The 26,926-nt window shown below is 44.0% G+C and overlaps 1 protein-coding gene across 8 annotated transcripts in view; it reads left to right on the plus strand.

The window, feature by feature from the left end:
* The window catches only part of DLGAP1 (DLG associated protein 1), a 617,521-nt gene that overhangs the window by 585,531 nt on the left and 5,064 nt on the right, over positions 1-26,926 (plus strand). For all 8 annotated transcript variants that reach the window (XM_036322630.1, XM_036322632.1, XM_036322631.1 and 5 more), the window contains 2 exons: positions 7,428-7,849; positions 24,377-24,468. In XM_036322630.1, coding sequence (XP_036178523.1) covers positions 7,428-7,849; positions 24,377-24,468 — 514 coding nt within the window. The remainder of the gene's footprint in view (positions 1-7,427; positions 7,850-24,376; positions 24,469-26,926) is intronic.

Raw genomic sequence — 26,926 nt, forward strand, 5'->3', positions numbered from 1 at the left:
GAGTGGAACAATGTGAAGAGGTAGCATTGCTTTCTCTTTTAGCAAGCGTCAACTACTATGAATGATCTCTTTTGATTGCAAATGACTTAAATATGTAAACTTTGGGCTTCTAGTGATTTGTGTCTTTTCAACTAGGCAGGACGTTAAAACAAAAAGCCAAAATTGAGACAGAACCTTCTGACAGCCAATTCAGGAACCACAGACTTGGAAAGACCTTTGGCAGTCAAAAATATCCGCCTTTGCCAACTCAGAAGCTTTGGATCAATCCCCACTCCTCACAGTTTACTTGGAGTGCTGCATAGCCTAATACCCACTATTGATCTTAGACGGGATTTGGCAAACAGCCTCTTTTCTTTGCCAAGTTAACAATATCATGATCTAGCCAAATAGTTCCTTACAGTACACCTGAGTTTTAAAGGTGCGTCATTCATGCGTTTCAAGTTTCAAAAGCCTGAAACTTGGCATAATTCCTGATATGCCTCATACACGTTCATTTTTTTTCTTTCTCTCCTTCCTTCCTTCTTTTTTCTTTTTCTCTTTCCTCCTTCCTTTTGTCTTTGTCTTTTCCACCTCTCTCTCTTTCTCTTACACATTTTTCAAGATAATTTAGTTTACAAAAAGCATCTATTTCACAAGCCTATGGCCTCCATTTGACCCAACAACAAGACCACAATAACAAAAAAAAAAAATTGTAAGTGAGACCTCTTGGGCTTTTAGCTGCCTGAGGGCAGGAGCCAGGGAGTGACCTAATGCTTGGATTGCTGAAGAAAGCAGTTCCTCCTGGGGCAGCCAGTTCAAGGATGTTCTGTTGAGACTCCTCACCAAGGTTCTGCAGTGACAGCTCATCACTGCGCTAGCACCTGCCCAGCTGGCCCTGAAAGGAGGCTGGCAGCATGCTGGGTGCCCTCTGAAGCTGTCACATGATAACAAGCCCACTGTGGTTATCTCCCATTTCCTCTCTTTCTTTTATTTGACAAATATAATACAATTATTTGAAGTAGAGAGAGTCTTTATGTTGAAAACCTATTCTATTTCCTTTGCTTAAAGAGATTTTCATGGCCCTGGCCAAGTAGCTCAGTGGGTTAGAGTGTTGTCCTGATATGCCAAGGTTGCAGGTTCAATGCCTGCTCGGAGCACATACAAGAATCAACCAATGAATAAGTGGAACAACAAATTGATCTCTCTCTCTCTCTCTCTCTCTCTCTCTCTCTCTCTCTCTCTCTCAAAAATAAATAAATATATAAGGGGGAGCTCTTCAAGCAAAAGAGTGACCGACATGGAGGGTTTTAAATAACCAATGGATTTTTGTGTTGAGGTAGTTTTAAAATGTGTCGATAAGACAGTGCTAACCTCATACAAATGGGGAGCTGGAGAGCTCCTCCCTACTGAATTTGGAAACAAGGGCTGCATTAGGCCTAGGTTCTTCATGCGCTGTTCCAACTGGGAAGCTGATATGACAGAAAGCATGAACCTTGCCCCAGTCACATGCTCAGTGGTTACAGCATCACCCTGGGCATGAAGGGTCACATGTTCAATTCCTGGTCAAGGGCATGTACCTGGGTTGCAGGTTTGGTCCCTGGCCCTGGTAGGGTCACGTGTGGGAGGCAACCAATTGATCTCTCTCTCTCTCTTCCCCTTCCCTTCTACTCTCTCTAAAAAAAAATGGAAAAAATATCCTCAGGTGAGGATTAACCATAACAAAAAAAGCATGAACCTCTTTTTTAGAAAGTTGTAATTTTTTTTAATATATTTTAATTGATTTCAGAGAGGAAGGGAGAGGGAGAGAGGAATTGAAACATCAATGATGAGAGAGAATCATTGACCAACTGCCTCTTGCACACCCCCTACTAGGGATCAAGCCTGCAACCCGGGCATGTGCCCTTGACTGGAATTGAACCCCAGGCCCTTCAGTCCTCAGGCTAATGTTCTATCCACTGAGCCAAACCGGCCAGGGCTAAAAAGTTGTAATTTTTATCTCAATCTCCTCACCCCACAACTTTCTTTTAACCTATCTTTTATTTTATGTAAGGAGATATCTTGGGCTTTACATCAGTTAAAGGGAACCATTTCATAAAATACCAAGATGACTGCACTTTTGAAGAGTATCGTTTTGAGATCCCACATATATTTGGCCTTGACCAAAGGCTTGGTGACAAATGTCTGAAGTCCCCTATAAAGAAAGAGCAGCATAGGAATCGTGTTTCTCCTTTTGAAACTAGATGTAGCTCTGAGAAGCAACCACTATGTGAATGAGAGAGATAAAGATCACCAGAAGCCAGAGGATTGTGCAACAGGACGACTGAGTCCGTCTCCTTAAGATAATTTCATGGCTTAGGTCTCGCATAATGGAATCCTTGCAGGTCCCAAGCACGTATATTCTAAAGATAACAACTGTGCTTAGTTTCTGTTCATGATTTACTTTGCTTAGACAGCCCCATCGGACAGAGGAGATGAGAATGGGCCTGCAACGCGCCATCTGCGTGTTGATTTGTAGCCTGCTGTGCAGAAAAGTCGCGGGAGGGGGGCAGAAAATCCTCTAATTGAAATATAAACTGGTTTCATAGAAGGAGCACAAAGCAACAGCAGAGGTGAATACTAACAAGTGACTTTTCTCTTGCTATTCAGAACAGACAGGGTATTGTGTCCCATACTGGTTGAGCCAGTCTGTAGTTTCATGGTTTTTTGCTCCTTAGACCAGAATATTGGCCGGTCTGTTTCAGAAGCTGTAATTATTACACACTGTGCCTTCAGGGCATGAAGGACCCAAGAAGCTTCAACACTGGAGATTGTGGGTTCAAAACTAGCAAGACACTGGATTCAGCTTTTGGATTTTTAGCAGCAACCAGCAACTGATCTGTTCTTTTCAAAACTACAGAAATTAATCCAGTGACTGCTTCTCTGTTTTTATCAGAATTTTAAAACAGCAACAACTTGATGGCACCCTTCCCTGAGAAGGAACTTTGCCCATGAGAGACTGAAAACGTTCTGTAGAGCAGAACATTCTTTGAAAGCTCTGGGTGGAAGAAAGCACTTGCTTGAGGAACTTAATTGATAGACACAGTGCAGCCGGGACAGGGCTGCCTGAGTTCAAAGGCACCGCTTTTAATCCCAAACCATTTTCATTTCACTTAACTGTTATTTCTTTCTGGGTGACTAAACTGCACAAACTCCTACTAATCTGCTGCCAAGTGATTTTTCTTAAGGAGGTGGAGACTTTACCAGATTCATAGCCAGGAGCCTCTGTCAGGAATGCCAATGGTACGGTTTTGTGTCGATAGAAACGGGCCCAGGAAAGTAGGTCTCTGTTTTGTATGTGAAACAGATTCTGTCTCTGGCAAGTTTGCTCCAGTTGGAAACAATAAGGCACTGGTCCGTCCTTAAGTCTGGAAATGTAATGCCTCTGGCAGCACAGGATCTTGGAGAGTGCAGCCTCGTGTTTTCTCATAGCTGGGATTTTGTGTTAGTAGAACAGCCACACTGTCAACTGTTGCAAGGAGAGCCATCCAATTCACACATATGCAGCTGGACAGGAAGTTCGGAAATAAGTGGCTCTTCTATGTTTCCTTGCTAGTACAAGAGATCTACAACATTGCCTTCAGACTCTCGCATTATGTGATTTTTTAATGGCCCATTGGAGAGTTTGAAAACTTATAACATGACCAGGTATAATGGAAGTAATTTCTTGAAAACAGCAAACAGTGAAATGGGCCAGTTTCGTCTGGTCCATCTTCATAAAATGAATCACAACATATTTGATCATTTTGACTGTGCTAATAACTAACACAGATTAGTGCAGCCACTTTTTTCCTAGATATTTATTGTCTTGGGGGGGGGAAATGATTTATTCAGATGATTGGACTCTCTCCTTTTTGGGACTTCTAGTTTTTCTAAGGGGTATAGGGTTGCAAATAATTACCTGTTTTATTCTGGTCATTCTTTATTTTTGAGGGATCAGAGTATTAGTCTTAATTGGCTTTCACAGAGTGTTCCAGGAGAGTTAAGAAGCATATCTGGTTTATTAAATGTTGTATTGTTTAGTGCACTATGGAACATGAAACAGTAACTGAAAATCAACTGGCAAATGAGCACTCTTAAAATGGTATAATCATGAACTGGTCAAGAAAATTTACCACCTCAGCCCCATTAGGATGGCTACTATTAAAAAAAACACATAAATAAGTGTTGGCAAGGATGTGGAGAAATTGGACCCCTTGTGCACCGTTGATGGGAATATAAAATGGTGTACCTGCTATGGAGAACAGCATGACAATTGCTCAAAAATTAAAAACAGAATTACCATATTATTCAGCAATTGTACTTCTGGGTATATACCCAAAAGAGTTGAAAGCAGGCTCTCGAAGAGATATTTGTACACCCATGTTCATAGCAGAAGAGTCCATCAAGAGATGAGTATATAAACAAAATATGGTATATACATACAGTAGTCCCCTCTTATTTGCACTTTTTCTTTCTGAGGTCTCAGTTACTGGCAGTCAATCATGTCTGAAAATATTACATGGAAAATTCCAGAAATAAACAATTCATAAGTTTTAAATTGTGCACCATTCTGAATAGCATGATGAAATCTTGCTCCATCCCTCTCTGTTTCTCCTGGGAAGTGAATCATCCCTTTGTCCAGGGCATTAGCTCTGTGTATACTCCCTGCCCTGCCCGTGAGTCAGCAGCAGACTAGGTTATCAGATTGACTGTCCCATATCGCAGTGTTTGTGTTCAAGTAACCCTTTTTATACTTATTGGCCCCAAAGCACAAGAGTAGTGATCCTGGCCATTCAGCTATGCCAAAGAGAAACTGTATGGTGCTTCCATTAAGTGAAAAAGTGAGTTTGGTACAATGAGAAATTTTGAGAGAGAGACCCACATAATTTTTATTATAGAATATTGTTATAATTGTTCTATTGTATTATTAGTTACTAGGGCCCCAGTGTACGAATTCGTGCACCTTGAAAGGAATTGTGGGCCATGAGACTGTGGTGGGCTCAGGGGCGGGTCTCAGCCCATCCTCCATGCCCCTGCCCAACCCCTCCCACCATGGCCCCCGGTCCCCTGTCTGCCGGCAGCCCTGCTCTGGTCGCTGCTGCTCCCATGCGCTGACAACACTGGCCCCATTCATACCTGCTAACGGCGCTGAGCAATTGGGGCCAGCGCCAGCAGTGGGTGCGAGCGGCGGCTGCTGCCCCGATCGCCACTCAGGAGCAGGGGAAGGTGGAGAGCCCTCAGGGGTGGTAGGGGGTGGCAGCTGCTACTCACACCCACTGATGGTGCCTAGCGATCAGGGCTGGCACCAGGCATGGGCAGCGGGTGCAAGTGGGGCCATCACTGGCAGCAGATGCGAGCGCCTGCAGGGCCACAGCGCGAGGGAGCAAAGAATTTTCAGTAAGCACCAGAGGCTTGCCCTGATAACAGCGACCAGCACCCTGCCTTGATCTGGTGCCCCCACTCACCGGCTCCACCATCCCACCCATATCCAATGCCTGCCATGTTCCACATGCGGCCCCCCACCCCTGGTGGTCAGCGCACATTATAGCGACCGGTTGTTTGGTTGTTCCACTGTTTGGTTTATTTGCATATTAGCCTTTTATTATATAGGATTGTTTTTACTCTCTTACTGTGTCTATAAATTAAACTTTATCTCAGGTATGAATGTGTAGAGAAACAGTATACACAAGGTTCAGTACTAACCACGGTTTCCAGGATCCACTGGGGGTTTTGGAGCATATCCCCATGAATAAGGGGGGGTTATTATTCACCCTTTAAAAGGAAGGAAATTATGGCACATGCTACAACATGGATGAACCTTGAAGGCATTACGCTAAATGAAATAAGGCAGTCACCAAAGGACAATTACTTTATGATTCCACTTATATGGAAGACCTAAAGTAGTCAAACTCAAAGGCACAGAAGGAATGGTGGTTGCCAGAGCCTGGGGAAGGGGTAGGTAGAATGAGTGGTAGTTATTTAAGGGGTAAAGAGTTTCAATTATCAAGGATGAAAAAGTTCTGGAGATGGGTAATGGTGAGGGATGCACAGCCATGTGAATAATGTACTTATGCCACTGAATTGTACACTCAAAACTTATTAAAATGGTAAATTTTGTGATATGTATTTTTTCACAATTAAAATATATAAAATATTAGATCAAGAAATTACCTTAAGAAAAAAAAAAACAAGCCCTAGCTGGTTTGGCTCAGCGGATAGAGCGTCGGCCTGCAGACTCAAGAAAAAAAAACAAAGAAATATAGATGGGGTAACAGACACACGATGCTACCTTCAGTGGACTTATATTCTCCACCATTGTTTCCCGCCTGCGCCAGGAGCCGTTAAGCTTGTGTGTGTGTGCATTTAAATTGCTTCACACCCACGGCTTCCTTTCCCCTTGTCTGAGAAAGAATTCACTGCTCCTCGGTTCTTCCCCAACCCTCCCATCTTCCACGTCTTCACCTTCACTGCAGGAATCAACCAGGGATGTTCAGAGTCCTTTGGCTGTCCATATAAAGTGCTCAGATTGAATCTCTTAACAAGTTGTCTTCTATCACCTTGGTAGAAGGACTCTGAGAAGGGAAGTTAAAGGCACAGGGGAGGACGGTACAGGAAAACTCTAGAACTGTGAGCTGATTTTTGCCCCCAAAGCTTTGTTCTAAATAATAACAATGACCTATGCAATCAAGAGACAGGTGAATCCTTAGCAGGGAAAGGAGTCTTACTTTTAAGGGGAACCTACCAATTCTTTAGTTTGCTTTCAGGAAGTCTTACTTGGTAAGAGCTGCCGCTGGGAAAATGTGATTTTTGCCAGATTCATGATAGCCTTCGCCCAGTTTGGGTTGGTTCCCCTCCCTCCCACTTCTATGCAAGTTATGCATAATAAGACATAATTGAATTGCTCCCTTACCCCTCACCAATCTGAATTTCAGGATTCAGGCTGTCCAGATATGGGGAGGAAACTGGCTATGGGACATTATACTGGCTTTGATTGCTCCACTTCTAAAATTTCTCTCGCTGTGCTTTAATACTGAATGAACATGAGAAATTTGTATTCTTTGTTTAAATATTTTTTTATTGATTTCAGAGAGGAAGGGGGGGAGAGAGAAACATCAATGATGAGAGAGAATCATTGATAGGCTGCCTCCTGCACCAGGGCCTGAGGCCACAACCTGGGCATGTGCCCCACCGGGGATCAAACTGCGACCTCCTGGTTCATTGCTCCGCACTCAACCACTGAGCCACGCTGGCCGGGAGAGAAATTCGCATTCTTTATGTTAGAGCTACGGCTACTGATATGCTTGTATCAGGGCGTGCCTCTGCAGACCGAGGAGATGAGACCCCGATTGTCACACCATGAAGAAATGTAGAAAGTGGTGTTGCTTCAAGAAATATCCTTGAACTAAATCTCCTTTCCCCATTCCTCCAAGCTTCCGCAGGTTCACCCGATCCAACAGTGTGACGACGGCAGTGCAGGCTGACCTGGACTTCCACGACAACCTGGAAAACTCTCTGGAGTCTATAGAGGACAATTCGTGCCCGGGCCCCGCGGCCAGGCAGTTCTCCCGGGACGCCAGCACCTCCACCGTCAGCATTCAGGGCTCAGGAAACCACTACCACGCCTGTGCGGCCGACGACGATTTCGACGCGGATTTTGACCCTTCGATCCTGCCTCCCCCGGACCCCTGGATTGACTCGATCACCGAAGACCCCATGGAGGCCGTTCAAAGGTCAGTGTGCCACCGGGATGGCCACTGGTTTCTGAAGCTTCTGCAGGCGGAGCGAGACCGCATGGAAGGCTGGTGCCAGCAGATGGAGAGAGAAGAGCGGGAGAACAACCTGCCGGAAGACAGTAAGTAACGCCGCTGTGCACATCTGTCCGCGCGCGCGCAGGTCTGGGCGCACCTGGCGTCTTCAGACTCCGTGGTTTCCTCCCGGCCAGATGCACGTGTCCAGCCCCCAGGCTAACCCTACCGCAAGGGGGCGTGTGGGAGCGCCGGGCGATCCCGCGGAGAGCCCAGCCGCCCCTGGGCGGCACGATGAAAAGAGACCCTCTGGTTACGCCGTCACTCGCTCTAGATCCGTAACTTGTAGCACCTAGAATAGATCCTTTCCTCTCTGCAGAGCACGAAGCTTCTCTGCCCAGCGTGGTTCCTCTCCCCCGAGGTGTTACTGAAGGGGTAGCTGATTCTCGGGAAACTAGCAGTGACTCTGACTCCTTTCAAGGTCCACAGATACGTGTGCTTTGGGCATTTATAATCTTACAGTTTTATTACTTTCATTAGCAGGCAATATTAAAACAAGGGTAGCAATGTACAGGCCAGTGAGAGGCTCAGACTTACTGCATTCTTAAGCCTGCTTCGCCTGCACTTGCTCGCTTACGTTTTAGGGAGGCAAACCTTCAGCCGCTAAGTTAACACGAACTCCCATTTAATGGCTTAAATCAAGTGATAAAATAAAATATGATGACTAAATAAATAATGGAGACCTGGTACACCTTTCTTTTCAAACTTGGCCTCTTAGCAACAATTCCTATTGAAAACTGACAAAGGAAAAATGGCAAGTTACGATGATTTCGAGGCACGTTTCAACAATTCTGAAATTTGATATAGTTTACAATCATTTTAATGTTGTGCATTTATTTTCCTCTGAAAAACTATTATTAAATGAATGGTGGATCTTCCAACTGATGAATCAAAGACATTTAGTGGTAGGCTTGCCTTCTTTTTGTGTGGGAACCAGCTGGAAGAGCATTGTCACAGTGTGGCTTTTCGACCTATTTTAAAAATCGGTGTTTAACTTCCTATTATGAAAATTTTAGGCCAATTTACTCAGTTGGGTACTTTGTAACCTACTGTAACATGCACAGAAATAGAAAGTTTAATGTAAGGAGCCCTCATATGCCCATCATGAAGTGTAACACTTGGCCAGTCTTATCTTCTTATTTCCCCCCACTTACTGTTATTTTTGCCAGATTCTCTTTAAAAAAAAAAGAATCTAAGGCATCATGTCACTTCACTATGTATCTCACACTGACACGGACTTTTTTTTCTCTCACATAACTATCATGCATTATCATCCCCAACAAAAATAATAGTAATTTCTTAATAAGTAGACCGAGAGCCTACTATAAGTCATGTTAAAAAGACTTACTAAATACAGTGGGGCCTTAACTTACCAGCGTCCCGACTAACGAGTTTTTTGAGATACCAGCTGCCTCTCCTGATTTTTTGCATTGAGTTGATAGAGTAATTTGAGTTAACGAGCTCCTTAATGAGCTCCTTAACGAGCTCCGTCTCAGAACAAATTAAACTCGTAAGTCAAGGCCCCACTGTAAGCCAAACTCACTGTGTCAAGGAGCAGTAAGTTTTCCATTAAGGACGTATTTTTCAATGAAAGCTAAGTCTGGGAAATAAGAGTAGTTTGTGGGATTTCCTTTCCATGTCCACTTTCTTGCTCACATCTTTTCCCTCTGCTCCTGCCTCCTGCCTAGACCCTGCCAACCAGATGACTAGCTTATTTGTTACCCTTATGAGCAGGTTAAAAAATCCATAAATGGGTTTCTGTAACATTCATTAGATTCTTTCGTATTATGAGTACAAACAACTTAGCAGTGGAAAAATTAATCTCCTCGACACTTGCCCCAAAGAGTCGGTGCCACTGGGGGCTCACCTGAGCGTTGATCCACAAGCAGAATTAGCTTTTTGCCCTCATAGCAGGTTGATGAGGCGCCCCAAGGAGCAATGGATGGGGAGAGGTTTCAGTAAGAAAGCCTTAGCAGCTGCTTCATGGTCTCTTTCCCCCATGTGGGCATACCCAAAGTGCACTAGATTTTCTAGGAAAAATCAGTGTCTCAGGAGCTATGGCCTTTGAGTGCTGCTCAACACAACAAGCTGTCTTTCAGATTTCAATCCATTCGTGTGGGACTCATTCTACCTTCCTGGTTGGCTTTCAGTAGGACCCAGGGTAGCTGTTCATCTGATGTTTCCTTTTAACCTGAGACTAGATCTACTTCTCTCAACCCAGCTTCAAAATGATGTGTTGTATAGACATTGTATAACTATTTTGGAAAACCTTCCTTTAGACTAAAAGAGCCATGGAAACTATATGTTGATGTATCTAAAACAACATATTTCTGACAATCATGTCAGAAAACCAGGTTCTCATCTTGCATTTGGGACAAAAGAAAAACATTTTTGTATTTTGAAATGTACATGACTGGTAAAGTCCCAAAATAATAAACACAAAGGAACTACCCAAACATTAGCTGTTCTATAACTTTATATCAGATGTTATTTAAAACATTAATTTAAAAAAAAAGATTCTGTATTGATTTTTAGAGAAAGAGGAAGGGAAGGGAGAGAGAGAGGAACATAGATGTGAGAGTGAAGCATTGATCAGGCTGCCTCCCTCCCCTACACTCCCAAGTGGGGATCAAGCCCAAATCCTGTGCATATGCCCTGACCCGGAATGGAACCAGCAACCTTTTGATGCATGGGATGATGCTCAACCAACTGAGCCACACCAGCCAGGGCAAAACATTGATTTAGAATTAGGAATTATAAACCTATTCCATATGACGTGATTTTTATTATGATAGTATTCATTATAACACAATTTGTTCTAAAGAATGATAATTTGCTGTCTTTGTACATGAATGTGCCACCATCCCACCATTAATAAACTGTACTTCTTGAGGGTGTTTTCTTCAGGATAATGATTAATTTTTTCAAGTCTACCTCTTCATTTTATGAGGTTGCTGCCTGGGATAGGGGAAGGGTATCAGGGTCATGGTTGCAGAATGAGCAAAGATAACTAGGGGTGGGAATACTTTTGGTGCTTTGCTTTAAAGTACCCACCTGAGTAAATTGGCCTTAGATGAGAAGTATGTAATGAACCCTTCTTCACTGGGGACTTGGCCTCTCTTTGTAGTTTGAAACATATTTTAATATCAGAACCTCCTTTTCTGATTAGAAAAAAGTGCACACAACACCCACAAATACAACAGGAGGAACAGTGAAGCACCCCTGGTGAGGGCCCGGAGGACTGCCTGCTTAGCTTCTACCACCCCCAGGCCGAGGTGCCTAAAAACACGCCAGCCCCCTCTCCCCAAAATTCTGGAATACAGTTTGAAAGTCAATGGACTATAATGAAAGGGTCAAATTATTACTTTTTTTAAATATAACTTTATTTTTTTTAAAATATATTTTATTGATTTTTTACAGAGAGGAAGGGAGAGAGATAGAGAGTTAGAAACATCGATGAGAGAGAAACATCGATCAGCTGCTTCCTGCACACTCCCTACTGGGGATGTGCCCGCAACCCAGGTACATGCCCTTGACCGGAATTGAACCCGGGACCCTTGAGTCCGCAGGCCGACGCTCTATCCACTGAGCCAAACCGGTTTCGGCTAAATATAACTTTATAATGTTAGATCAAACTGCTAACACAAAGTTTAGAGATCAATGCCCTTTACATGTGGTTTTTAACATGTATAAAACTAATCCAAATTAGTGACATCTATTTGTGTAAGCCCAACTAGTTTACAATAGACGGCTCTTCCTTGAGTCTCAGCGTGGGCCTCACCTGGAAGTCTTTGTGGAATGTCTCCCCTCAGGCTGAGTTGGGTGTATTTCACTGGTGCTTCTGTCATAGCCTGTGCGTGTCTCTATCAGGTGTTTCCAACATAATTTTATGATAATCTGTGTGTATCTCTCTCCTTCACTGAAAGTGAGCTCTCTGAGGACAGAAAGGATTACTGTCTCATCATCTTCCTATTTGCTAGCACATAGCAGAGGATCCATGAATGTGTATTTGAGTCCTTGAAGTACTTTGAAAATTTTGTTTTACAAAAGTATTTTATCTAACAAAACATTTCTTCCTACGTAGCTAAAAAAAAATAGTGCGTAACTAGCAGTTATTTTTGTCAAGAGATGGAAAGGGGTGTAACCTTGTGCGGTGATGAGCCCTTCTCACCAGAGTAAGGATTTGGCAGAGAGAGAGGCATTTACCACAGAAATGGGAGATTGGACTGTTGTGTTGGTCGGCTGGATGGTCTAGATGAGCCCTGTGTGTCCCTTCCAGCTCTTGGGACGCGATTCTGTTCTGCCAGCATTTGAAGGCTTTTCTTTCTTTTGTGCTCTGGGGGTACAAAACAGGAGCTCCTATTTACTAGCATTCCCGCTTTCTAAATAGTGTGGAGGTAAACTCATATGCTCAGGTCAGAGATGACAAATTTTTTTTTAATTTCTTAATTGATTAAGTTATTACATATGTATCCTTATCCCCACATGACCCTCCATCCTCCCCACTCATGCCCTCACCCCCCTGTTGTCTGTGTCCATTGGTTAGGGAGATGACAATTTTAAGTGAGGCAGATCCAAGGAAGGACATGACCAGAAAGCCCAAGCAAACCTCCACCGTGAGAAGGGAGAATATAAGCACACGAAAGACTATTCGTCTTGTCCTTACAATACCCCGGCAGAGGGCTGGAGACTTTGACAGGTGTTGTTTCATTTGCCCTCAAAACAGCTCTCTGGCAGTGTCTTGTCCAAGGTCACAGAACACAGAAGTGTCTGATGGAACAGATACAACATGAATAACAGTTGACAAGATAATAATACTTTGTTGCTGGGTGCCGTCCTCTAAAGCTCTCTCTACATATCTCTTCCTGGTGTCTTGGCAACCACAATTCTGTTCTGATAACTGGGCCTGGAGTTGTACAGGGCCTTTGTTTTACTAATTCTCTAATTTAACTTTTTTTTTTTAAAAGGAGTGGGAAAGAAGAGGGGTCAATCCCGTTTGACAGGCATAGCCAATTTCTAAGTAACCAGCTTAAAAAAATAATCTGTGTACAGCAGAAAAATAGCTTGGGTACATGGGTCAACCACAGCTGTATCTACCTCTTGGTCAAGCCGCCGTTTATGTCCTTTGGGTCCTATACAAGAAGGGGCTCTCTCCAGGGTACATGAGAAGGTGGCTCCTTCACAAGTCCCTCCCATGAGAGCTAGTCTTCAAAATCTTCATGGAAAATAAGAAGGACAGGGAGAGAAAGGAAGAGTCTACCATACTGTATTTGCTTATTTATTTTGTGGGACACCATCATTATCCCAATTTTATAATCTTTTACAATGTTTGATGAATGTACTTAATGTTTCTCTGAATTGTACACTTAAAAAATTGTTAAAATGGTAGATCTTATGTATATTTTATCACAATAAAAAAAAAAAAACCCTTCTTTAAAAATAGCCTTCTTTAAAAGTAGCCTAGCCAGTTTGGCTCAGTGGATAGAGCATCAGCTTGTGGACTAAAGGATCCCGGGTTCAATTCTGGTCAAGGGCATATGCCTGGGTTGCGGCTCCATTCCCAGTGTGGAGCGTGCAGGAGGCAGCCAGTCAATGATTCTCTCTCATCATTGGCGTTTCTATCTCTCTCTCCCTCTTCTTTCCTCTCTGAAATCAATAAAAATATATCTTTTTAAATGTTCGCAACAGCCAAAGGTAGGTAGAATAAGTATGCTATCATCCTGTTCATAGTTACTCATTATGCTTATGAGAATGTAAGGTATTTTTTAAAATGTCTTCCTGAATTAAAAATACAATTGACCCTTGAACAACACAGCTTTGAACTGTGTGGGTCCGCTTATATGAGGATTTTTTTCTTTAAAAAAAAAATATGTTTTTATTGATTTTAGAGAGAAAGGAAGAGCGGGGGCGGTGAGAAACATCAATCAGCATGCACCCTGACAGGGGACCGAACCCGATACCCAGGCATGTGCCCCGGCAGCAAACTGAACCGGCATCCTTTTGGTGCATGAGACAATGCTCAACCGAGTCCCACCGGCCAGTGGGAGGATTTTTTCCCCAATAAATACCTGTACTGTTTTCAGCCTGTGCCTTACAGTCTGTGGATATGACTGTGTGCATTGATCTAGTCTAGGCCATTTTATATTAGGGGACTTGAGCGTCCATGGATTTTGGTGCTGAGGTCCTGGCACCAATGGCCCACAGATACCAAGGGACAACTAAAGTTTTGGGGGAATCAAAAGTTATATGCTGCCTGGCCAGTTTGGCTCAGTGGATAGAGCATCAGCCTACGGGCTGAAGGGTCCCAGGTTCGATTCCTGTCAAGGGCACATGCCCTGGTTGTAGGCTCCATCCCCAGTGTGGGGCGTGCAGGAGGCAGCCAATCAGTGATTCTCTCTCATCATTGATGTTTCTATCTCTCTCTCCCTCCCCCTTCCTCTCTGAAATCAATAAAAATATATTTAACAATAAATAAAGTAAAATGACCAAATAATGTCACATACTCTTTCTAAAAAAAAAAAAGTTACATGCTGATTTTCAACTACGGGGAGTTGGTGCCCCTAATCTGTACGTTGTTTAAGAGCCAACTGCATTGTATGTCTGTGGCAGAATAGAAGGAGGGGAGGATGAGTTAGGAATAAAACCTCTTTGCTCAATGGGAATTCCAAGTACAGTTTTGGGCTTGAGTGGTTGCAATCAAAGAAAGGAGCCATCCAATTTTAGATAATTATCCAATTATCAATTATTTTATGATGCCATTATCCTCCCTCTGACAGCTGCCTCCTAGGGCTTTTGTTTTGGGCGCTCCCTCCGGGCTGGAAACACTCTGCCGGGTTACCTGAGGCTGGGTAACCGTGTGCCATGCAGGGCAGAGGGAAGCAAGCACGTGCAGTCGCCCAGTAACCGCCAGCTAGCTTTTGAAAAGTATAACTCTAAATTCTCCAGGTGTGTGGAGCTATTCTTTTTCCTGATAAAATAAAAGCAGAGCAAGGACTTTCGTTCTTGTTTAAACCCTCATCCCTAAGAGTCGATAGTGGGTTTTTGGCTCAATAACAAAATACTGAGAATCTGCAGGGAGTGTTTTCCTCCGAACTGTGGCAGCTGACAGAATGCTTGTCCCTGCAGCACTTGACGTAAAATGATACAAGCTTTTCTCAGACAATGAAGCCCTTGTGAGAAACAGCTGTCTGGGGGAGATGGCTCAGTGCTATTTGACAGTGGCTTGTATGTTCCATAGATACGTCTGGTCTTATCTGACCGGGAAAGAAACGGCCAGATGGAACTGAATGCTTCTAACTAGGAATGCTGTCTACCACTGCGGGTGAAAAACATAGGCTCGGGTTTCAGTGGCCCTCGCATGGAATACTGGCTGATTGTACTTGGAAATCTATCTTTGCCTCCTGAACTGTGGACGGCTTATATGGGGAATTTTCAGGCTCTATCTGAAACGAACTGATAAACCTAGAGCATGTGCAGGAGGCAGATTAATTCCACTTTAATTTTGCCTGGTAATAGCATCCAAGTTAGTGAAACTTGGCCCCGAGTCCCCCAGAAGGCTTGTGAGCCTTGGCAGCCAGTGTGGGATTGGTAATGAAACCTGAAATGGGGTTTGCCCGGTTTCAGGTTGAGTTACGGAAGCTGTGCACAGTCATCATTGTGACCGTCTATCGGTGCCATCGCCAGGCTCGCTCTGCTCGGTGTCGCCTGTGGCATGGCCCTGCAGCCTGTGAAACAGTGGGTGGCAGGCAGAGCAGCCCTCATGGTTTCTGCAACTCATCTGCCTCAGGCCCTTGTGTATTTCTAAGCCGGCAGAGGTGGGTGGTGCATCCTAGCTACTTTCTGTTTTAGTCTCATCTTACTTTTGGAGTAGCCTTCAAAAGGTCCCTCCCCTTCCTCCCCCACCACACACACACACACACACACACACACACACACACACAAACACTATAATTTTTTTTTTCAAGGTCTGGCCAACCTGAAATTAGTGACTGAGGAGGAAGTGAAAGTAATAAGAAGGAAACAGTGTGTAATGTGACTTATGTTTCACTTTCTAGAATGTAGAATGCTCAGTTCATTTTGCTTTGCATTGCCCTGGGCACAAAGAGGACATTACAGAGCATGCTTCTGTGGGTGTGTTTCCCTGGGGGTGGTCTCCAGGCTGAGGGGAGCGCTGAGGCATGACGAGGTGAAGTCATGGCAAGCTGAAGGCAGAACCAGGCCCGGACCAGCTCTCCTGCTCCCTAGGCCAGCGCTGTGCCCATCATTCCAGACAGGAATGAGTGCCCTCCTTCCTGCACGGCAGCGGCAGCGAGGCGGAGAGGACAGAGAGAGGGGCTGGCTCATGGAGCAAGATCTCTACCAATAACTGTTTCTGTGGAATATAATTACAATGGACTTCAAACACAGCATTGCGTTCTTTTCTTCTCTGTTACCAAAGGAAATGCTAACTAACTTCATTTCCTCCAGCTTTCAAAGGTTCAAAGCTTGTAGTTAACTATGTGATGCGTATGATGTTACTACTTTTTCCATGCTGATGTAAATTGAAATAGGGGTTGGAGCGTAACCACCTTTCATGAGTAAGACTCCTGGAGTAGGGACTGGGGAGAAAAAAGTAAAATTAGCTGAGTTCTTGAAAACTTGCTCTTTACAAACAAAACAGCACCCTCCCCCCCGTCCCCCTGCCGCCAACCACCACCACCACCATGTTTTACCTCTGTGGAAGCCCTGGTTTTCATCTATGGGAAAATTTCTACTTGTGAATCTCCCTCTTTGTTCATTAGCCATCAAGTTTCAGCTACAAAATAAATAAATAAAAGGAAAGCACTTTGGTTAAATGCAGAGCAGCCCCTGTCAGCCAGGAAGGAAACATCCACGTTTTCTGTGGAGACCTGTTTCCCACAGCAGCTCTGGGTCAGGACTGTTGAGAAGCAGCTGGTTGGAGAAATTCTGTCCCACAAGGTCACACTCGTAAATAAGAATGACTCCACATGGATAATCCCCACATGCAGTCAACAGATTCAGTCGGACGAATCCACGGGACTTTAAAATAAGTGGGTTGACCCACTTTTTAAAAATTCCTTTTTCCTCCTTTACCCATAACGTTTACAACATTGAGAGAGAGAGAAAAGCCAGGGGAGTACAAAGAACTCAAAACCTGAGGATAAAAAGGTTTAATTCACACACAATTATATCCAACTTATTCAAAAATGGCTTGGCTCGTCCAGCCTAAGTCAGCACAAACAGTATAAGAGAAACCAGAGAGGAAGAATAGTCCAGCCAAGACTGTATTACTAATCAATTCATCAAGACTATAACTTTAGACCTGCTAAAACCTTAAAGAATCAGAATAGTCAAGGCCTGGAATGTTGCAGTTAATGTATTTTTCTGGTTAACATAAAGTTTGTAGATGAGTCAGTTAATTTTGAAACATGTTTTGTGGGCACAGTCTATGCCATTGAAGGGCTGGTCTCCTTTGGTTAGAAAGTATGACCTATAAATAGATGATGCTGGGAAGCACGTGGGAAGGAAAAAGACAGAGATGTCCATGGGAATTCGAGGAGCATTGCGGGGGGGAGGGGGTGGTGAAAGGAGATAGGGCTTTCTGCAGGAGGTACACCTGAGCGACAGGGGAGGGGAAGGGTGGGTAGGCACCAAGGCAGGAGGCATCCCCAGTTTAGTGTACAGCCTGAGCAAAGACACTTAGGAGAGAGGCAACTTTGGATTTGGGGACCTGGGGGCCCAAAGCACCGAGAGAGTGGGCAGAGGTCAGGCTGGGCAGCTGGGCCTTGTCTGCAAGCCATTAAAGGGAGTTTCTGCTTATCCCGTGGATGATAGGGAACGGTGGAACAGTCTCAAGCATTAAAATTATGAGATAAGAGGCCACTCCAGCTCCCTTAATGAAAGCAAACCTCTGCCCTGGCCAGCATGCTCAGTGGTTAGAGTGTTAGCCTGAGCTCCAAAGGGTCATGGGTTCAATTCTGGGTCAAGGGCATGTACCTGGGTTGCAGGTTCCACCCCTGGCCCTGGTGGGGGCATGTGTGGGAGGCAACTGATGCGTCTCTCTCACACTGATGTTTCTCCCTCTCCCTCTCTCCCTTCCTCTCTCTCTAAAAATAAATAAGTTATATATATATATATATATATATATATATATTTTTTTTTTTTTTTTTTTTTTTTAAAGAATGCATATATTGCCGAAACCGGTTTGGCCAGTGGATAGAGCGTCGGCCTGCGGACTGAAAGGTCCCAGGTTCGATTCCGGTCAAGGGCATGTACCTGGGTTGCGGGCATATCCCCAGTAGGAGATGTGCAGGAGGCAGCTGATCGATGTTTCTCTCTCATCGATGTTTCTAACTCTCTATCTCTCTCCCTTCCTCTCTGTAAAAAATCAATAAAATATTAAAAAAAAAGAATGCATATATTAATTATGCCTAAGGATTTGAAATACTGATTTTGACTCAGCAAAATGTCAGGCATTTCCCCAAAAGAAACAGTCCTTTTTTTCACTCTGCTACCACAGCACACTAAACTCTGTGCAGCTTTGTCATGGATTCACTTGTGGGTTAAAAGAAACTGTTCATTACCTTTACCCCTGTGCTTTTTATACCCCCTTCTTGTCCCCCAACCAAAAAAAGTCACACTGGGATGTTGGTGGGGGGGTAGGTATAACATCTTTTAAATATCTGGGGTTTTAACTGAATGTAGCCAAGAGATTTAAAATCATAGTTCTCACAAAAGACCCCCACACCCAAAATAGTCTTTCTCTGCTTCTCATTACATGTATATTCTTTAAAAGAAACACCAAAATTTGAACCTTACACCACCATCCCTTTCAAGTGATCCTCCCTGGTTCCTCCCTTGTTTTCACAGCTGAAATTCCTTTGTGTGACAATGACTTAGTGGAGATGTGCTTTGCTCTCCCATCGGGCTTGGGCTGCTGAACTTCTTCAAATTCCCCCCACCCCCACCCCTTGACTTGTCATAGCCATTGCCCTTCTATCCACGTGTACCACCTAGAAAGTGTTGATAAATGAAAGAAATCACCATCAAATAGCTTCACTTTAGGAGTTTCAGGCCTAGTTTTCAATAAGTGTTGAGAGAAAGGAACACAACTGGACCAGAAGTGAGAAGACAGGGATCCAGAACTGTGGGGACCCGGGGAAGGCATGTCTTCGTTTGGGCCCAAATTTTCCAAATGAAATTATATCTGCCCTGCCTCACCGGGTCCTAGGAGGATCAAATTAGTTGTGCGTGTGAAAATGCTTTGAAATACAAGGTAATAAGATAAATAGAATTTTGCTGGAACAAACAGTGATGGCCATCCAAAGACTCTTCCTGGCTTTATATGAATTAACCTGGGCCTATCCTCTCTATTATGATCCCTCATAGCCATCTGTTGTGGGCTGAGAGGTTTCTAGCATTATAAATGGGAGAGTTAATAAAAAGGTACCCACTTTTTAAAAAATATATTTTATTGATTTTTTTACAGAGAGAAAGGGAGAGGGATAGAGAGTTAGAAACATCGTTGAGAGAGAAACACCGATCAGCTGCCTCCTGCACACTCCCCACTGGGGATGTGCCCTCAACCACGGTACATTGCCTTGACCGGAATCGAACCTGGGACCCTTGAGTCCACAAGCCGACGCTCTATCCACTGAACCAAACCGGTTAGGGCCCACTTTTTAAATAGAAGGAATTTAGTTCAACAGTGTTTATGGCTGTTGTCCTGTACTTCCATTGAGGGCTGGACTAACCAAGGAGCTGGGAGGAAAGGAAAGGGAGAAAGGGATCTAAAAATGCACTGGCAGGCACTAATAAAACCCCTGGGGAGAAGCAGACTTACCGATATAAAAAGAGTGACACAGCAAGGCAAGGCGTGTTACATGATGAACTATTACACAAATAGATAGTATAACTCATGATTGAATGTCATGCTTGGGTATGCAGCAAAGATCATTATTCTGGAATGTGCCTTAAGGGAGATGGGAGGTAAAAATTGTCAACTACATACGGGGTAAGCAATCTGGAAAGACTGTATGGACCAGAGTGTGAAGGAAACCAACTAAATGGAACCCCAGCAGCACATCTTCCCCCTGGCGCAGCACAGGCTGGAAACCTCCCATCTGACTTCAGACAGTCTGCTGCCTTAAGCTGTGGGGTCTCAACTGTGCCAGTGGAATTGCCCCTGACTATCGCTCTCTCGTTTACACTCCAAGGGCCCTTAGCTGTCACCTTCCTAGGACCAGGGGGAAAACCTTCATAAACTCAGGGATAGGCTGGACTGTTCGTCTAGTCCAGTGGTTTCTTCTGGAAGGGAGGCTAACGGGACAGAAGTGGCATATACTTTATCTGTAGGCTTTATTTCATTGCAGAGAGAGAGAGAGAGAAGAAAAGAAACACAAATTAAGAAGTGCATTTTTAAAAATTATTTCTTTAGGGAAGAACATATACATAGATGTTTGCTATTTTGCCCTTTCTACTTTCATGTATTTTAATTTTTTTCCAAATAAAAAACAGTGGCATTTTCAGATGATGACTACTAAAACAAGCTGTTGCCTTGGCTGGGTGGCTCAGTTGGTTAGAGCATCGTTCAAATATGCCAAAGGTTGCAGGTTTGAACCCCGATCAGGGCACATACATGAATCAATGAATGCATAAATAAGTGGAACAACAAATCTCTCTTCCTCTCTCTCTTTCAAATCAATCAACTCAAAAAAATCAATAAATAAAATTATACAACATGCTGTTTAGTCCAGAGTCCATTTTCATATTGCAACTGATACCATCTCAAACCGCGGTTTTTGTTTGCTGTTTGTTTGTTTGTTCTCCGTTTCCTAAGAGAGGCCAAGAAGACGGAATGTTTTCTAGCCACCGTTTAAGGGACTCACTGCCCTTTGAAGTGCTCAGTCACACTCAGCACCATCTGATCATTCCAAGCCGTCTAGCAAATCCCAAGCCTTTAAATCTTGTTTTTCTGTTTCACAGTCTCTCCCACTATCCCTCACCAGAATGTAATCCATGAGGGCAGGGCTTTTTCTTATCACCTTATCCTACCCTCCAGTACAGTGCCTGGCACATCGTACAGTGCCCTTAATAAATAGTTGCTGAATGAATGAATGATTGAATTCCCAGAACCCACAACGACTGTCCTGCTCCATGAAAACATAATTTGAAGGTTGGCCTTGCCCAACCGCTTTTGCATAGACCCCACACTTTTAGGCTCCTCTGGCTTTCTTGGCCATGTCCTTGAGGGCCAGGCCAACCCTACGAAGTTAACTGCTGCCATGCTACAGTAAAATAGTGAGATGCAAGGCAAACCCTGGAAAGATGCACTATCTCTAGGCCTCTTCCAGAACTTTCTAATACCAGGGTGGGCTGTTTTATATGCATGGGGAAAGCCCACAGCTTAGTTACTGTTGCTCCCTTATACTTCTTTTCTTAGAATCCCCGATCAAAGTCTTTTCTTTGCACTCTGCTGAAGGATGGTATGGAATGTTTTAGAGTAGTTTCTAAATAACATTATGATGGCTCTTCTTTATCTCATTTCTTTACCAGCATTCAGCTTTATTTTCCCTAGTGTTTATTTCCACTGATATTTACCACATGCTGTTTATTAGTTTTGTACTTCCTTAAGGCATATGTAACAAATATGAAATTTACTTCCAGGAGAAAAGAGTTATCACACCAAGTTTGTGTCTAGTGGACAAACAAAACGGAACAAACTTCATTAGAGCTTCTTCCCTAAAAATTAAAATGAATTTTTAATTCTCTGAAAAAGAAAGAATGCGCCCTACCTGGTTTGGCTCAGTGGATAGAGCGTCGGCCTGCGGACTGAAGGGTCCCAGGTTCGATTCCCGTCAAGGGCATGTACCTTGGTTGCGGGCACATCCCCAGTAGGGGGTGTGCAGGAGGCAGCTGATCGATGTTTCTCTCTCATCGATGTTTCTAACTCTCTATCCCTCTCCCTTCCTCTCTGTAAAAAATAAAATATATTAAAAAAAGAAAAAGAAAAAAAAAGCATGGAGGTCAGAGAAGTGTGAGCTATCATCTGCTTGTCCCACACCCTCCCGGTTCATATTTCCCCCCTGACCCAAATCGTCATCTCCCTACCCTGGGCCCAGAAAAGACCATCACTTGGACCCAGGAAATGCGAATAATCCTGGAGCCAGTAAGACATTTCCACTCAAGGAACATGATGGCAAAAACCTGGGAAACAGAAGGACCACACTCCACCCCAGGTATTTTTGCTCCAAATCTAGGGTTCTGGCCAAACCATACTGAATGAAGAAAGATGTCCCTTGTTTTCCTTGAGAAGAAATCCGAGTTAGTCCTACCCACCGCGGTTGGGTGTTGCCTGGATGACTGTTTGGAGCACTTCTTTCTCCTCATTGGAGAATCACTGTCTTAGCTACTCTTATGGTAGTCTATTACATAGCGCAGGTATTCGGCTGTAAGTGAGAATCTTAGTGCAAAGTTTGAGGAACATCAGAATTGTTTGAGTTTCTATGCCAGTTGCCTGGAGCTAAGCGATCCCAGGCAGCCCATTGGAGACTTAGGTATTAGATCTAATCTCCCATGATTCATTCTGAAAATTGCTGGTGTCAGAATCCTCCCCTTCAGCAAGATAATTCAGGAACCTCGGAGTTGGCCTAAAGCCACGTGTTCACTTAGGAAGTGCCTTCTCAGACCTGTCTCAGCTCTAGGACAGGTCATCAACGCACACACCCATCCCAGGCAGCCAGGGATCATCCAGGCTTTGGTTTGTTTCCTCTACTCTGTGTGGGGCTCACAGTTAGAGGAAGTGCAATGTCCTGGCCCTAGGTGATAATATGCATTTATTGAGTGCTTGCTATAGGTCAGACACTGACCTAAACAGTTCGCATACAGTACCACTTTTAACTTTAACAACAACCCTACAAATAGGTACCCATTGCTCCATTTTACACGTGAGAAAACAGATTAAGTGACTGTCCAGGACGCGGCTGCTCTCATTGTTGGAGCCAGAACCCTTGGCCTACTCAGGGCCTGAATTCTTAACTGCTGTGGTGCCCTGTGTCTGCATATGCTGTCCCTCTGCTTTTGGAGTGTTGAGAAAGGGAGAGGAGGCCTCCAACAACCGATCGATCCGTTAGAGAGGAATGGACTAGCCATCTCAAAAGAGTGTAAGCAAATTGGAAAGAAGTAAAAACTTCGCCCTGAGCAATAGCTGCCAGTCGGCTGTCCAGGGCGGCCCCTCGCTATCACTGAGTAGGCGAATTCCTGCACTTCAGCTGTTTGGCGTGCCTGGTGACATATTGGAGAGTTCGTCATCGCCCTGAGTTATGTGTGTGGGAATGCTGAACTATTAGAGGAGTGCCCATGACTAATGTGCATTACAAACCATTGGCTAGCCTGGCAGTTTTAAACAGAAGCAGACTTCTAGAAAACCCAGGGCCAAAATGAAGTTTCTTTTTCTTCTGTTTCCTTCTCCTCAGACTTTGTGAGGAATGAGGTCAAGGAAGGGAGACCTGATTCCACTCTGAGTCTCAGGTTCTGTACACCCATAACAAAACCACAGCAAAACCATTGCTTCAGTCCTATACTGTGCCTCCCCGGGAGGATTTCTGAGCAGGCCAAGTGCACTTTGAGAAGTGCCCCCTCTGGTTTCCTATGAGCAAGCAGGGTGCCTTCTCCCCTTCCTTCCCGGCAGGGAGGGCATGTTGAGAGCTGCCTGGTGGCAGGGCTCCAGCAGTGCAGCTGTGCCCTGGTCCCCACCGGCTGGAGGGAGAGCCTTGGGACAATGCAGACCTGAGGACCGCTCAGTGCAGCGCCCCGCCCCGTCTCAGCACGCCCGTCGGTTGAAAGGTTCTCGCCTTAGACTGCACAGAAGGCAAGAAGTGACTTGCAAAGGGGCAGAGTTTCAGCACCGTGCAGAGGGAATTAAACCCACGTTAACAATAACATTGGGCTGTGGAGTGGAAAAGCTGGGACGGGGCTGGCGTTCCCCAGGCAACAGTCTGAAAATGTTCACTCCTTAGAAAGTCTTTCCACTGGCCAGTGGCTCTTTCCTGACAGTACCAGAGGCAGAGCTCCGGAAAAATAATGAAACTATGGCTGGAACATGGTGAGTGCCAAGGGGTCCCCCTCCGAGACAGGATGGCTTTTCTTGTGTTTGGATTTGGGTTAAAAAAACAAACAAACTGGCAGACCCGGATTGCTGACACAAGTAAATCCATAACTATACGGGCAAACACTTGCAATTCATCCTTGCAGTAAAAGGAAAAAGCAAAACAAAACCGTTTGCCTCTCCTCTTGGTAGCGTCCAGTGCTGTGGTGGAAAACGCTGTGATCCCTGAGAAATATGCATGATGAGCACGTGTTTTTCCCTCAGTTGATTTTATGCTTTAACCTAGGAGCCTCTGTTACATAGACCAGCAGAGTAACGACCACGATTGGGCTGTGTGCACGTGTGTGTGAGCACTGTGTGTGTGCTGTTTTCCCCAATTATTGCAGCATAACTTCCTCTTTGCTTTACCAGACTAAATCTCAACAATGAGACATAATGTGTAAACTCCTTGTATGTTTGCTCTTTTCAGTTCTAGGGAAAATCCGAACGGCAGTTGGCAGTGCCCAACTTCTCATGGCCCAGAAATTCTACCAGTTCAGAGAACTGTGTGAAGAAAACCTGGTAGGTAACATTCCCCATCACTCCCCTTTCCTGCTAGTACCATGAGAAGAGTGTGTTATCAAGATTGGCCTGATTTTGAACCAAGTCAAGGCCCATTGGACTCTCTTGGAATCAAGAGTTTTCTGATGAATCTTATTATCTGCTCTTAAAATTAAAAATACTTTCATGCTTAAAAAATCGTAGAAGAAAAAACCCAACTAATTTAAAATTCCATCTCCTGCTCTATGGTAACTGAAAAATCCCCATTCTCCTGGCTTTCACATGGCATCTCTGATTTCATTATTCTTACCAAAATAGGGACCACCTGGTATTTCAAAAATAATATTACAGAAAACCATTTTGGATAATGAGTTTCTTTCTGAAATAGCCATCAGTTCGTATATCCTTATCAGAGTTCTCTGTTTTAATTCAAGGGCCAGAGGTGAAGGGCATCACAAAGTGTAGATTTGATCTCCCTGAGACACATGGATCCTTCTTAGACATACCAGAACAAAATAAAGCAAAACAGGCACAAAAGCACCACTGCCAGCAACATTTTAATACAGGGGCAAGCGCTTCCTCACTCACATATGCCCTTTTTAAAAACTACTACCAGCTCTACAGTCATTCCACAGAATAGCTTTTATTGGCCAATTGTTGGTCAGGCTGGGTCTAAAACAAAGATAATGAAAAGCAACTTGTTTATCTTGTTGAAAGCAAAAACATTCTTATATGCAATCTAATTGACCCAAACTATGATTTCAGAGTTTTAACCACATCTTCTTGTTAACAAGGACAAATAAAGAATGAAAAGGATTTATCTAGACAGGACTCGGCCAAGAAAAAACAGGAAGCATGCAAACCTTAGTACTCTCCATCTCTCTGCACCAGGCCTTTCTTTTTGAGATCTTCCTTTGGAGCTATCTCTTCCCTCCTACTCACCATCCTCCCATCTATAATTTGTCTTCCCTTCCCTCAGCAAAAATTAGCTGATCCTTCTTTCACCTTCCCAGAAATTCTATTCTGGATTATAGATAATATGTATTAGTAAATGTATTGATAAGTGACTACCAAAAATACTTTATTGAGCTTCACTTCATGCCAGGTACAGAATTCCCGCTAATTCGTGAACTTGGTAATGTGTCACACATCTTAATTAACATGATTCTTTGTTCTTTAAATGTAAGAAAGCACGCATAAAGCTATACTTCTCAAAATGATTGCTAGATACCTGGAGCCCAATGTGTACACAGTGCAGGGCACAGAGCATGCCTTTTTAAAGAATTATACTACGGGCAAGTATATTATGTAGTAGAATACTAATATTATGCAGATTTTGAAGATCAAATTGCAGACAAAACGTTTCGAAAATTTTGCAGATGTCCAGGAAAGGTTAACCTTGTTAAAGCCATCTTTTGATGTTTCCTAGCTCCTAATGGGCTCACATTCCTTGGCCACTAGAGGAACTTAGGTGGCAAAATGTGAGAAGCATGTTAAAGGTAGATGGAAGCGGAACCACACTGTGGGCCAAGGGCCATTGATGGCCGGTCAAACCATGTCCCAGGAGGGAAGGTCAAGAGCCCACTGTGTCAGATCTTATGGAGCAGCTTGTGCCATTATTTCTATGATGGTTTTACGGTTGAGAAAAATGGGCATGGAAAGGCTACGTAACTTGACCAGGGCCACATGGTAAGAGGCTGCACTAAGATTCAAATCTCAGTCTCTTTGACCTCAATCCCTTTAAATCCACCCACCACCCTACTTATCCCCTAGAATTTGAGCTGCATTCTTACCCTGGTGGAGGGACCTGAGGCTGACCAGTCAGCTCTCCCTCCTCTGCAGCAGGAAGCATGGTGACCTGGTAGTGGCATTATTTAGGTCTACAAAGCTGCATAAGAATGACATTAAGATTAGTCACATCCAGACCCAGTTCTCCTGTCTTGAGTTCTTACTCTGACAAAGGGAACACTTGAACACCCACACATTATCTAGACTCTCAGGCATAGAATGAATGGATGAGAGTTACTTTTTCCCCAGTAAAACTAAACCAAGGAACCCAACCTCCCCTCATCTTTTTACACTCTTTACCATCTCTGAACCCTAAGTGGCCTGGTTCAGACTAAGGCTAGTACTACAACTTCTTCTTGTGCATGAGATGTCACATGACCCACTGATTCAGAGACTGGCTGGGTGCCTGAACTCTTTCTCACTGCTTCCTCTTCTATCTCTTTCATGATATGGGGGCAAAGAGGTTCCTGGTGAGGAGGGAACAAGTTGCCCAATATACAGAGTCAAAAATAACTCTGCCTATTGAACTATCATGTCATGCACTGGTGCACTGAAACAATTTAGCCAATGGAGCTTATGACCTAAAAGACTTTAGTGAACTCCAGAATATGAGCAACTTAGTTTTTGATCATCAATAAGATAAGGAAATATATTGTGAGACCATAAACTCCATTTGAGAGGTACTTTGTCC

Source organism: Myotis myotis, unplaced genomic scaffold (assembly GCF_014108235.1).
Source record: "Myotis myotis isolate mMyoMyo1 unplaced genomic scaffold, mMyoMyo1.p scaffold_m19_p_9, whole genome shotgun sequence".
Lineage (NCBI taxonomy): Eukaryota > Metazoa > Chordata > Mammalia > Chiroptera > Vespertilionidae > Myotis > Myotis myotis.